Below are 14467 nucleotides of genomic sequence, written 5' to 3' on the forward strand. Positions count from 1 at the left end.
TAGCAAGAACGTCCTTCCTCAGATTAGGAAACCAAAACTGAACACAATATTCCAGGTGAGGCCTCACTAAGGTCCTGTACAACTGCAGTAAGACCTCCCTGCTCCCATACTCAAATCCATTAACGAGGAAGGCCTTCTTCACCTCCTGCTGTACCTGTATGTCAACTTTCAATGACTGATGTACCGTGACACCCAGATCTCATTGCACCTCCCCTTTTCCTAATCTGCCACCATTCAGATAATATTTTGCCTTCGCGTGGGGGGAGGGGGAGAGAGAGCGGGTGGTGTGGGGGAGGGCGCGCAAAGAGAGAGAGCATGGGGGACAGAGAGCAGGGAGGGGGAGAGAGCACAGGGGGGGCAAGAAAGTGGAGGGGTGGAGAGAGAAAGGGGGGGAGAAAGAGCAGGTGGGGGTGAGGGGAGAGAGCAGTGGGAGGGGAGAGAGCAGTGGGAGGGGAGAGAGCGCGGGGGGAGGGGGAGAGGGGTGGGGGCAGCTGTTTCCAAAGGCCACAAGGAAAGTGGTGTTGTGAATAAAATATTTCACAGGTAAGACAGCGTCCAGTATAAGGAATGCGATGGAAATAAACACATTGTAATTACATCTGAAGGAGAAACTTACATTTCCAATGTTCCTGACAAATATCTCAAACCACTTCCCATACCCTCTGCATAAAGTAGTTGGGAGTGATTTACGTCTCACTATTGTCCGGATTTACACCATAAACAGACCAGTAACGAGACAAAAATCACCCGCAGTGGTTCCCACTAAGGGCCGCCGGGAAATTATGCCACAGCCGCGAAATAGGAATCCAGCGTTCCCCCAGAGGGAGTTCCACTATTTGAAGGGGCTGCTCCTGAAATTCTGGTTGCACTTCAGTCCCACTCTCCTGATCTTTGGGCACCCTGTGCGGAGGGGAGCGGGTAGGTCCGAAGGCCTCCTCGTAGGACTGCTCCTGGGCACGGCCAAGGGTGCCATCAGCCGGTCCAGGCAGCGGGCGGTCGAGGGGGTCGTTCAACCTGACTGCCTGCCTCTCTTCCGCTCTTACATCCGGTCCAGGGTGTCCTTGGAGATGGAGCACGCGGTGTCCACAGGTACGCTCGCGGCCTTCCGCGAGAGGTGGGCACCGGAGGGACTGGAGTGCATCATCACGCCCGGCAACCAAATTTTAATTTGATTTTACGTTTTAAAGTTAATTTGTTTTAATTGCCGGTGCTTTTAGTGTCCCCTTCCCTTTTATAGGGGGCACTGGGGAAAAATTGTGATTTTAGTGCCCAAAAAAAAAAAAAAAAAAAAAAGAAAAAACACAAAAAAAAAACACAAAAAAGGGGGGAAAAAAAAAGGGCCTTGTAAATGTCTGCTGTGTCACCCAGGTCGGGTGGCACCGTTTAATGTTTTATGTTTTCACAGATAAACTCAAAAGAGTTTCCCCCAGAGGGAATGATGCAAGGAGTTAGTTCCCTCCGGTATCCTGGACAATATTTATCCATCAACCAACATCATGAGAACTGGTTATCTGGTCATTATCACTTTGCTGCTTGTGGGAGCTGGCTGTGCACAAATTGCAACAGTGACTACACTTTAAAAACTCTTCATTGTCTGTAAAGAGCTTCGGGACGTCCCGAGGTCGTGAAAGGTCGGATATAAAAACAGGTTCTTTCTATTTATTCTGTGTAACAATTTCTCTGTGGCCGGGAGGTGCAGGAATTGTCCTGTCCGCTGCTGGCTGTTCCTCGACTTTTCCCCTCCGCCCCCCACCCCACCATCCTATCTCCTTCCCCCTCCCCCCGCTATATTTTCCCGCCATTCTCTGAGTTCGAGACTATCGCTACTTTGTTGTCGACTCTGACTGTGTTAAACCTCTGGATGTTTATCTTCTCTCTGTGGCTAAGGATCTTGAATACTTCAGTAAGATGACCCCAAGCCCTCCCTTATCCAATGCAAAGACTCCTGACTTCCAGACTAGATACGGACATCAGCGATCTTTTAATCCAGGGTCTGGAAGTCGGTTTAGGCCTTTCTCATCTGGATTGAGAAATGCGAGAGAACAGGTCGGCAAGTATAAGTGCTGGAGCGGTGGGCCTAAGACATCGTGGCCCCCACCCCCCAGCCTGCGAGAGAACAGCTCCGCAGGTCGGCAAGTATAAGAGCTGGACCACTCCAACCTCCAGCGTGAGCTGCTCCAAGTATGCAATGATTTTGAGATGGGCGACTGGGTGACGTCATCAAAATCCTGGTTGCCGTTTTGGCGCGTGGGCAGGAACATTGGCAGGACCCAGGTACAGAGGAGTGGGAAGGTCGGGGCGGATGAGTAGTGAGTGTTTGTGGCGAGATGCGGTGAACGTTTATGGCGGAGGAGCGGCGAGAGATCGTGGCGGAGGTGCGACAGATGAGGGTACGGGGCCCAGTGGTAGCACGGGTCAGCCCACACTGCGATATGTGCATGCACTAGGTCCGTGCAGCAGAGCAGAGCAGGTCTCCAGTCCTGGTTAATCCTTGCCTCTGGATAAAGGCCTGGCTCTGTCAAGCCCGTGTGGTGGCTGATGTGCAACGGTCACCACACGTTTTTTTTTAAATCCAGGCACAGGTATCTTCCACCCACTCAATTGGAGTTCAGGACTGGAACCTCGGGTCCTTTATCGAAACACCTGTGAACTCGTGGAAGCAAGTCATCCTCGTTCAAGCGACCACCTTTGATATAAAGCAGGAAAAGGAATATAGGAGATTTACTGGGGTTAATGTCGTCTATCATGTCTCTCCACATTGTGTATTGTAAAGTGCCATTGAACTTTCTGATAGGCAGGGTGTCATCTGCTACTGACAGCTTGATATAGTCCTCACTAATCCTGTAAATATTACACAGTTGATGTTATAAATTGACCATAAACACTTTACCAAACTGCAGAGTTTCAGTAAAGAACATGTCCTACCTACTCTTCCGACAAGCTTCCTCCTGAAATAAATAAAACACAAACAGTGAGGAGGTTAGTAAAAGACTTCAGGAGGCCATCGACAGGCTGGTGAAATGAGCAGATACAGGGTGGATAAAATTTTAAACAGAGACGTGTGAAGTGATGCATTTTGGAAGAAAGAATGAGGAGAGGCAATATAAACTAAATGGTACAATTTTAAATGGGGTGCAGGAACAGAGACCTGGGGGTCACATACACAAATCTTGAAGGAGCGTGGGGATTGGTTTTAACAGTGAATCTCAAATGTACAGCACGGCAGGAAGCCATTCAGCCCATCGTGTCCTTGCCGGCCGACAAAGCGCTATCCAGCCTAATCCCACGCTCCAGCTCTTGGTACATAGGTTTAAAGGCTACGCCGCTTCAAATACATATTCAAGTATTTTTAAATGTGATGAGAGTTTCTGCCTCTACCACCGTTTCAGGCAGTGAGTTCCAGATCCCCACCACCCTCTGGGTGAAGCATTTCCCACTCAAATCCTCTCTAAACCTGCTAGGAATTGATTTAAATCTACGCCCCCTGATTGTTGACCCCTCTAAGGGAAATAGGCCCTTCATATTCACTCTATCTAGACCCCTCATAATTCGATACACCTCAATATGGTCTCTATCAGTCTCCTCTGTTCCAAAGTAAACAACCCCCAGCCGATTGAATCTTTTGTCATAGCTAAAATTCTCCAGTCCAGGCAACATCCTCGTAAATCTCCTCTGCACCCTCTCTAGTGCAGTCACATCTTTCCTGTAATGTGGTGACCAGAACTGTACGCAGTACTCCAGCTGTGGCATAACTCGTGCTTTATGCAGTTCAAGCGTAATCTCCCTGCTCTTGTATTCAATGCCTCAGTGAATGAAGGCAAGTATTCCATATGCCTTCTTAACAACCTTATCTACCTGTCCTGCTATCTTTGGGGATCTGTGGACATGCATTCCAAGGTCCCTCTGTTGGGTCTCTGTTGGCTCAGAGACATAGACCATGTACAGTCGACACCTCAAGTCGCTGGAGAAATACCACCAACGATGCCTCCGCAAGATCCTACAAATTCCCTGGTAGGACAGGCACACCAACATCAGTGTCCTCGTCCAGGCCAGCATTGAAGCACTGACCACACTTGATCAGCTCCGCTAAGCAGGCCACATTGTTCGCATGCCAGACACGAGACTCCGAAAGCAAGTGCTCTACTTGGAACTCCTTCATGGCAAATGAGCCAAAGGTGGACGGAGGAAATGCTACAAGGACACCTTCAAAGCCTCCCTGATAAAGTGCAACATCCCCACTGACACTTGGGAGTCCCTGGCCAAAGACCGCCCTAAGTGGAGGAAGTGCATCTGGGAGGGCGCGGAGTGCCTTGAGTCTCATTGCCGATTACATGCAGAAGACAAGCGCAGGCAGCGGAAAGAACATGCAGCAAACCTGTCGCACCCTCCCTTACCCTTAACGACTGTGACAGGGACTATGGTTCTCGTATTGGACTATTCAGCCACCTAAGGACTCATTCTAAGAGTGGAAGCAAGTCTTCCTCGATTCCGAGGGACTGCCAATGTTGATGATGTTCCACAATGACTTGTGATGATCAGGAATGCATGAATGACAGCGTGGAGCAAGCAGATTCCATAGTAATTTTAAAAAGGGAATTGGAAATACACTTGAAAAGGAAATAAATGCAAGACTGTGGGGAAAGAGGAGTAGGACTAATTGGAAAGCTCTTTCAAAGAGCCGCACAGACACAATGGGCCATTTATGCTGTGGGATTCTATGATTGTAAGTAGTTGAACATTCCGATTCGTGTGTCAGATACTGGAACTATACATCAGTGCCACTCACAGACACAGTGACTGTCACACCCACCGTACCAGACACACCCACACACTCACAACATGGAACTGTAACTGGATTGCAATGTGAGTTCCGGCAGATATTAATCAATGGGGCAGCACACAAATAATTATAAGCAAAGTACTATGATCACTCTGCGCTCGGACTCGGTGCCGGGGGTTGCTCGGACTCTGCACTCGGTGCCGGGAGCTCTCGGACTCTGCGCTCGGTGCCGGGGGACGCTCGGACTCTGCGCTTGATGCCGGGGGTTGCTCGGACTCTGCGCTCGGTGCCGGGGGTTGCTCGGACTCTGCGCTCGGTGCCGGGGGACGCTCGGACTCTGCGCTCGGTGCCGGGGGTTGCCCGGACTCTGCGTTCGGTGCCGGGCGTTGCCCGGACTCTGCGGTTTGTATTTTATTTATTTCCCCGCCCGCGCTTCACTCCGTTATTTATTTTTTAAAACCCTCATAAAACTCACTTTCCGCCGGTGATCCGGGCTCTCGGGTGGTGTTTGTGCCGAGCATGCGCGGTACGGGCCGGGCGCTTGTGTGTGTGTGGTGTTGTCGGGGGTGCAGGGGGCGCTTGCGCGGTGTCAGCCACAACTCAGCGCGGGGGCCGGAGCACTTTCTGTAACGCGGGGGTTTGTGGGTATCCTAGCCACCATTACTATTCGTCATTTCAACCAACCTGTGCGACAGCTGGGCCTGAAAATCAGCTTCACTACCCCAGTGCTGGGAAAGAGCGACAAGAGACAACATTTTTTAAGTTTCTGCTGATGGGTTGTTTGGCTATTTCCAACCCCCGCCCCCCCCGAAAAAAAATTAATCTTTTTTTAAATAAAAATAGAGCAACTTTTGAGAAAGCAACATGATATTGGGTGGGAGGATAGAAACAGTCAAGAAAGCCCTCTGGTTTCTTGAGCATCTCTTTGTCCCAACACACTATTCACCAGCTGAAAGGATATAGATATGATTCAGTTGGTGGGCCTCACAGGCTAGCTTTCATTCAAATATTGGAATATGTGTTGGTCTTTTCCTCTTTCCTCCCCTCCTCTGTGTGTGCGAGCCAGCCGTGGCTTAGTGGGTAGCACTCTCACACCTGAGTCAGAAGGTTGTGGGTTGAAGTCACACTCCAGAGACTTGAACACAAAATCTAGGCTGACACTCTAGGGCAGTGCTGAGGGAGTGCTGCTCTGTCGGAGGTGCCGTCTTTTGGATGAGACGTTAAACCAAGGTCCTTTCTGCTCTCTCAGGTGGACGTAAAAAATTCCATGACACAATTTTGAAGATGAGCAGGGGAGTTATCCCTGGTTCCCTGGCCAATATTCATCACTCAATCAACATCATTAAAACAGATTATCTGGTCATCCTTATATTGTAGATATTGGCTGCTGCATTTCCCACTTTATATCAGTGACTGCACTTGAAAATTGGGTGCAAGCACTTTGGAACGTCCAGTGATCATGAAAGGCGCTATATAAATGCAAGTCTGTCTGTCTCAATCGATGTTTAAAGAGGCCATTAATGGCCCTTTAGAATCATAGAATCGTTACAGCACAGAAGAAGGTCATTCAGCCCGTCGAGCCCGTGCTGACTCTCAGCTCAACCCACTCCCCTGCCCTTTCCCTGTAGCCCATATCTTTCCCACTATTTGGTGGTCGATAGAATACACCTAGTAGTATAATGGATGAGGTAGAAAGAATGAGGAGAGGACATATAAACTAAATGGTACAATCCTGAAAGGGGTGCACGAAGAGAGAGACCTGGGAGTAAATGTGATGGTGGCAAGGCAGTTTGAGAAAGCAATTAAAAAGGCTTACAAGATCCTGAACATGAGTATGGAAATTATGATGAACCTGTATAAAACACTGGTTCGGCCCCCAACTGGAGTTTTGTGTTCAATTCTGGGCACCACACTTTAGGAAGGCTGTGAAGGCCTTAGACAAGGGCAGAAAAGATTTATGAGAATGATTCCAGGAATGAGGGCCTTCAGTTACATGGATAGACTGGAGAAGCTGGGATTGTTCTCATTGAAGCTGAGACGATGGAGAGGAGATTTGATCGAGGTTTTCAAAATCATGAGGGGTCTGGACATGTAGCTAGAGGGAAACTGTTCCCATTGGCAGAAGGGTCGAGAACCAGAAGACATATAGAGTAAGGTGATTAACAAAAGAACCAAAGGTGACCTAAGAAAAAACTTTTTTTATGCAGCGAGTGGTTCAGATCGGGAATGCAGAGCCTGAAAGGGTGGTGGAGGCAGACTCAATCTTATCTTTCAAAAGGGAGTTGGATAAATATCTGATGGAAAATAATTTACAGGCGGGGAAGAGGGACTAATTGAGAGTCGGCATTGGCTCGACGGGCCGAATGGTCTTCTTTGTGCTGTAACCATTCTATGGTTCTAATTTGTTGTTTCTCTGCTAGTCACTGGGACCCTGAAGCCCAAGAGATGTCAGGGCACATAAGATTGGGCGAGGAGAACATAAGAAATTGGAGCATGAGAGGCCATTTAGCCCCTCGAGCATGCTCTGCCTTTCAGTAAGATCATGGCTGGTCTTCTACCTCAACTCCACTTTCCTCCACTATCCCCATATCCATTGATTCACTTAATATCCAAAAATCTATTGATCTCTGTCTTCAATATACTCAACAACTGAGGTTCCAAAGCTCTCTGGGGTAGAGAATTCCAAAGATTCAACACCCTCTGAGTGAAGACATTTCTCCTCATCTCAGTCCTAAATGGCTGACCCTTTATTCTGAGACTGTGACCCCTGGTTCTAGACTCCCCAGCCAGGGGAAACATCCTCCCTGCATCTACCCTATCAAGCCCTGTAAGAATATAGGCCGAGTCTACTCAATCTCTCCTCATAGGTAAATCCCCCTATCCCAGGAATCAGTCTGGCGAGCCTTCAGCTAAATTTATAATGGGGAACAAGGAAATGGCAGACCAATTGAACAAATATTTTGGTTCTGTTTCACGAAAGAAGACACATATAAGCATATAACCTTCCGGAAACACTAGGGAACCGAGGGTCTAGTGAGAAGGAAGAACTGAAGGAAATCCTTATTAGTCAGGAAATTGTGTTAGGGAAATTGATGGGATTGAAGGCTGATAAATCCCCAGAGCCTGATAGTCTGCATCCCAGGGTACTTAAGGAAGTGGCCCTAGAAATAGTGGATGCATTGGTGGTCATTTTCCAACAGTCTATCGATTCTGGATCAGTTCCTATGGGCTGGAGGGTAGCTAATGTAAGACTACTTTTTTTAAAAGGAGGGAGAGAGAAAACGGATAATTGTAGACAGGTTAGCCTGACATCAGTAGTGGGGAAAATGTTGGAATCAATTATCAAAGATGAAATAGCAGCGCATTTGGAAAGCATTGACAGTATTGGTCCAAGTTAGCATGGATTTATGAAAGGGAAATCATGCTTGACAAATCTTCTAGAATTTTTTGAGGATGTAACTACTAGAGTGGACAAGGGAGAACCAGTGGATGTGGTATATTTGGACTTTCAAAAGGCTTTTGACAAGGTCCCACACAAGAGATTAGTGTGCAAAATTAAAGCACATGGTATTGGGGGTAATGTATTGACGTGGATAGAGAACTGGTTGGCAGACAGGAAGCAGAGAGTAGGGATAAACGGATCCTTCTCAGAATGGCAGGCAGTGACTAGTGGGGAGCCACAGGGCTCAGTGCTGGAACCCCAGCTATTTACAATATACATGAATGATTTAGATGAAGAAATTGAGTGTAATATCTCCAAGTTTGCAGACGACACTAAGCTGAGTGGCGATGTGAGCTGTGAGGAGGATGCTACGAGGCTGCAGGGTAAATTGGGCAGGTTAGGTGAGTGGCCAAATGCATGGCAGATGCAGTATAATGTAGATAAATGTGAGGTTATCCACTTTGGTGGCAAAAACATGAAGGCAGAATATTATCTGAATGGCGGCAGATTAGGAAAAGGGCAGGTACAACGAGACCTGGGTGTCACGGTACATTAGTCATTGAAAGTTGGCATGCAGGTACAGCAGGTGGAGACAAAGGCAAATGACAGATTGGACTTCATAGCTAGGGTATTTGAGTATAGGAGCAGGGAGGTCTTAATGCAGTTGTACAGGGCCTTGGTGATGCCTCACCTGGAATATTGTGTTCAGTTTTTTGTTCTCCTAATCTGAGCAAGGACGTTCTTGCTATTGAGGGAGTGCAGTGAAGGTTCACCAGATTGATTCCTGGGATGGCAGGACTGACATATGAGGAGAGACTGGATCGACTGGGCCTGCATTCACTGGAGTTTTGAAGAATGAGAGGGGATCGCACAGAAACATATACAATTCTGACGGGACTGGACAGGTTAGATGCAGGAAGAATGTTTCCGATGTTGGGAAGTCCAGAACCAGGGGACACAGTCTGAGGATAAGGGGTAAGCCATTTAGGAACGAGATGAGGAGAAACTTCTTCACTCAGAGAGTGTTAACCTCTGGAATTCTCTACTGCAGAGAGTTGTTGATGCCAGTTCGTTAGATATATTCAAGAGGAAGTTAGATATGGCCCTGATGGCTAAAGGGATCAAGGGATATGGAGAGAAAGCAGGAAAGGGGTACTGAGGTGAATGATCAGCCATGATCTTATTGAATGGTGGTGCATTCCTAGTTTCTATGCTTCATTATATTCCCTCTATGGCAAGTGTATCCTTCCTTAGGTGAGGAGACCAAAATTGTACACAATACTCCAGGTGCGGTCTTACCCAGGGCCCTATATAATTGCATTCGGATGGCTTTATTCTTGTACTCAAATCCTCTTGTATTAAAGGTCAACATATCATTTGTTTTTCTAATTGCTTGCTGTGCCTTCATGTTAGGTAGGTTTTAAAGAACACTTCAAAGGTGGAAAGTGAAGTTAAATGGAGAGATGAAACGATTTAAGTAGGGAATTCCAGCGCTTAGGACTGAGGCAGCTCAAGGCGCGATTGTCAATGGTGGAGCAATTAAAATCGGTGATGATCAAAAGGCCAGAATAGGTGGAGTATTGAAATCTGGGGGATTATAGGGCAGGAGGAGATTCCAAAGCTTTGAAGTAGCAAGCCCATGGAGGGATTTGAAAACAAGGATGAGAAGTTTGAAATTGATGTGTTGCTTAACTGAGCGCCAATGTCGGTCAGAAAGCACAGGAGTGATGGGAGAACGGGACTTGGTGAGAGTTAGGACCACGGGCAACCGAATTTTGAATGGCCTCAACTTTATAGAGGGTAGAACTAGGTAGGCCAGCCAGGAGTGCATCGGAATAGTCAAGTCTAGAGGTGATGGATGAGGCTTTCGGCAGCAGATAAGTTGAGTTAGGGCAGAGACGGGCGATATTATGAAGGGCGGTATTAGTGATAGAACGGATATGAGACGGGAAGCACAATTTGTGATCAAATATCACACCAAGGTTGTGAACAGACTTGGTCAGCCTCAGACAGTTGCCAGCAAGATAGATCGAATCAGTGGAAAGGGACCGAAGGTTGTGGCATGAACCAAAGACAATGGCTTCAGTCTTCCCGATATTTAATTGGAGAAAATTTCTACCCATCCAGTGCTGGATGTTGGTCAAGCAGTCCGATAGTATATATAGTAAATATTCACGTAGCAGAATGGATGGAAAGATTGCTACAAAACAGAAATAAGAGTGTAGAAGTTTAAGGACGTTTCTCAGACTGGTGGAAAGTGAGAGGTGGTGTCCCACAGGGATCTGTGCTGCTGGGACCAGTGCTGTTTACCATGGTTTAGACTCAGAATTTCGAGTATGGTGTCAGAATTTGAAGATGACACCAAATTGGATGGTATTACTAATAGTGTGGGGGATGCACCAAAATACAGGAAGACATAAACAGGCTTGCAAAGTGGGCAGAGGAATGGGGAATGAAATTCAATATTGTGAAATGTGAGCTGGTTCATTTTGGTAGAAGGAATAAGGAGACCACTTATTCCTTAGAAGGGAAGAAATTAAATGAATGACAGGTATAAAAAGACCTGGGAAAAAAGACACAAAAATTAGCAACACAATTTGGACAGGCCATAAATAGTGCAAAGAAAATACTGGGCTCATTTCTAGAACAGAATACAAATACAAAAGCAGAGAGGTAACATTTACTCTATATTGAACGTTGGTTAGACACATGTGGAGCACTGTGAGTAGTTCTGGGCTTCACACTATAAAAGGATATTGACGCACTAGAGAAAATGTTGAAAAGATTTACAAGAATGTTACCAGAATTGAGAGGATGCAACTCGCAGGCAAGATTGAGCGGGCTGGGGCTTGGGTTTTCTCTGGAAAAGGGGAGACTAAGAAAAGACCAGAAAGATATGAAGGAGTTTGATAGGGTAGATGTGGATAAACTGTTTCCACTTATGGCTGAGTCAGAACAAGGAGATAGAAACATAAGATAGTCACTGACAGATCAAATAAAGAATTAGGAGCAATTTATTTACTCAGAGGGTGGTGAGAATGTGGAACTTGTTGCCACAAGGAGTGGTTGAAGCAGATAGCATTTAAGGGGAGGCTTGATGTATCCATGAGGGAGAAGGGAATAGAGGGATATGGGGACAGGATGGGATAAGATCATTAGAGTGAGAAGAGGTTCGTATGGAGTATAAACACTGGCACAGACCAGTTGGGCTGAATGACCTGTTTCTATGCTGTAAATTCTATATCTGTATGGCAGGGGTGGTTTAATACTCGGGTCTACGGGACCCTGGGGTGGATGAATGCTCAGAACTATGTGGCCCTTGCCCATGAGGTGCTTTAATGCTTAGGCTGATTGGCCCTCCCCAGACTGGCTCAGCAATTGGGGTTTTCAATTGCGGAATCGTTACCTAGAGTCCCCCGCACGGCAGAAAGTGCCCTATCAATGACAACGGGAGCCCAGTGCTCAGGCGCAGGACTGGGCTGTACTCTGAGCATGTGCAGTGCCAGTGATGGAGATGGTCTCGGGCGGAAGAGACGGTTCCCCGAGGTGGTAGGAGCTTGTGGGTGCAGGGGAGTAATTGGACCCCTGGGTGGGCTGAGCAGCTTCATAAACTCTCGGTAAAGGCCTCAGGTCCTGAATAAAAGCCCAGGCCCCGAATAAGAGCCCACTGGTCTCGAGTTTGCAACGTAGTGATAGGCTCCGTCGCTCCAGGTAACTGGCCGCCATGTTGGACAGGGAGGGATCAGGGCTCCTGCGTGGCCATCTTGCTAGTGACTTTCTCCCCGGAGACAGACCCAGGCTACAGTACATGCGCGGCCATCTTGGTACAGGAGCAGAGGGTGGGCGGGGCTTCAGGGTCCCAGTGACCAGGAGAGAAAATCATTGCCTCATTGATTTTATTCTCACTCTACACGCAGCGGGTGTAGAACTGAACCCAACCTGAGCAAAGGGAGGGAGAAAACTGGGGATGGAGGAATGAAATGATGGAGATGTTACGATTGGGTTTGGATTTCAGCACGAGCAGGGAGGGAGAGTGAGTGGGACAGGGATTTACAGCTTTGGGGAACAAGAGAGGAAAGAATATTCCATAGAAACTAGGATTGCCTGTCAATTTCTATCCTGTGCTGACCTTTGTAAACTCTTTTTACAAGGTATTAGAAGGGCAGGATTTACAGACGGGAAACGTGAACCAAACATCACATCAAGATCTGACAGAATCACGCGATTCATCAGGACCTGACTATCTGCGGCCTTTCAAAGTAGGAGAAATGTTTATCTGTTCTGTCTGTGGGAATAGATTTCCAACATCAGTGTGACTGGAAAAGCACCGAGACACACACACACCCGAGTGACAGTGTTCCAGTGCAATGACTGTGTAAAGAGCTTTAATCAGTTACACAGCCTGAAAAACACCGCACCATTCACAGTGGGCAGAAACTGTACACGTGCTCTGTGTGTGGTCGAGGCTTCAACTGATCGTCCAACCTCCATAGACACAAGGACACCCGCACCATGGAGAAACCGTGGAAATGTGGAGACTGTGGGAAGGGATTCAATTACCCATCTGAGCTGGAAACTCATCGACACAGTCACACCAGGGAGAGGCCATTCACCTGCCCCGTGTGTGGGAATGGATTCACTCGGTCATCCGCCCTGCTGACACACCAGCGAGTTCACACTGGGGAGAGGTTGTTCATCTGCTCAGTGTGTGGGAAGGGATTCGCTCGGTCATCCAACCTGCTGAGACACCAGCGAGTTCACAAATGATTGCCGGGTTTGGATTCCGCTGTTGTTGCTGCTGTTATTCACATCCTAATGAACTGTGTTCATTCTGTTAGCTGGCGTTTGTTTCTGCTGATGTTAATAACCCTTCAACTAGGCTGGAGTTTAGTATTTTGATACTTCAATTAACAGTGTTGATATTTGATGTCTCCAAGATAAGAGGAGGCTAATTGATGTCCTCTTTCTGTTCGGGGCGCAGGAGCAGTGAGAGATCGGGACCCAGGAGCGAGGTTTTGGGGTCCAGGAGAGGCGAGGGCCCAGGGGCAGCATGGGCCAGCCCACACTGCGATACATGGATAGTAGGAGCATGCGTGCACACTAGGTCCATGCAGCAGGACTTGTTCTCCAGTCATCTTGGTTAACTCTTGCCACTGGATCAACACCTAGCTCTGTCAAGCTCGTGTGGTGGCTGGTGTGCAACAGCCACCCCACATTAAAAGAATCCATGCACAGGCATCTTCCACCCTTCAGTATGTAGCTTGGGACCTCGAATGTCAGGTCCCTCATTGAAACACCTGTGAACTCATCCCTTTTTGGTGTGGAAGCAGGACATCCTCAATACGAGTGACGGCCTCATACTATACCACCATTTTGAGCCTTTTCTCCTTTCTGACTCTAGATTAGTTCAGTTCTCATACCTTCGGTTACTCAGGGACAAATCCCAGCTCCCCATACCTTCCAGAGTGCCTCTCCTAGCCTTGGTATCCAGGGAAGGTATCGGTAACATGCCCGGGATCACTAAACACAAAACCCAGTCTGTTAATCACTTTCAGTTACAGGACTTAGTGTGTGCCCCACAGCATCTCTCTCACCTTCGATGTGTGATTGGAGCATCACGCCTGCAAACCTGGGTTCAATTTAAATTTAAATCCACACCGTGTATTTAAAAAAAAATACATACAAGTACACAGATCACATCAAATAATTGGCAACGGTTTAGAGTCAACAAGATGAACATGTAGCCACACCAAGGCCCAATAAACCAGCTCTGTATTCACAGGAGAAAGTCTGTTATGTAACTCCTCGAGTGACAGAAAGATCGGGACCATAAGAATATCTAGAATCTGTTGTAAATATATTTGAAATCCTCACTGGTACAACCTGTCTATTTCTTTTCAATTGAAGATGAGGAGGGGTTGGAGAGTAGGGATTGAAGAGAAGTTAGGGTGAGGGGTGAAGGTGGACGGAGAGGAGTTGTAATGGAGAAAATGCAGCAGCCAATTTGTGCACAGCCAGATCCCACAAACAGCAATGTAATGATAACAAGATAATCCGTTCTCAGTGATGTTAGTTGGGGGATACACATTGTGCAGGACACCGTGGAGAACTCCACCTGTTCTTCCTCAGAATCGTGGCCATGGGATCTTTTATGTCCAACTTATGGACTCGGGTGACATCGGTTTGATATCTCATCTGAAAGACAGTACCTCTGATGTGCAGCACTCCCTCTGTACTGGCACCTG

General features: G+C 47.4%; 2 protein-coding genes and 1 long non-coding RNA gene across 3 annotated transcripts in view; 1 reads left to right on the top strand and 2 right to left on the bottom strand.

Annotated features, from left to right (window-relative positions):
- The window catches only part of LOC139247642 (zinc finger protein 664-like), a 334128-nt gene that overhangs the window by 204728 nt on the left and 114933 nt on the right, over nucleotides 1-14467 (bottom strand). The window lies entirely within an intron of this gene.
- The window catches only part of LOC139247648 (uncharacterized), a 497861-nt gene that overhangs the window by 117307 nt on the left and 366087 nt on the right, over nucleotides 1-14467 (top strand). The window lies entirely within an intron of this gene.
- Nucleotides 1-14467, bottom strand: part of LOC139247656 (zinc finger protein 585A-like) — a 126359-nt gene that overhangs the window by 67618 nt on the left and 44274 nt on the right. The window contains exon 3 of the mRNA XM_070871749.1: nucleotides 4923-5177. Within this exon, the coding sequence (XP_070727850.1) occupies nucleotides 4923-5177 (255 nt within the window). The remainder of the gene's footprint in view (nucleotides 1-4922; nucleotides 5178-14467) is intronic.

The sequence above is a fragment of the Pristiophorus japonicus genome, unplaced genomic scaffold, assembly GCF_044704955.1.
Source record: "Pristiophorus japonicus isolate sPriJap1 unplaced genomic scaffold, sPriJap1.hap1 HAP1_SCAFFOLD_278, whole genome shotgun sequence".
Lineage (NCBI taxonomy): Eukaryota > Metazoa > Chordata > Chondrichthyes > Pristiophoridae > Pristiophorus > Pristiophorus japonicus.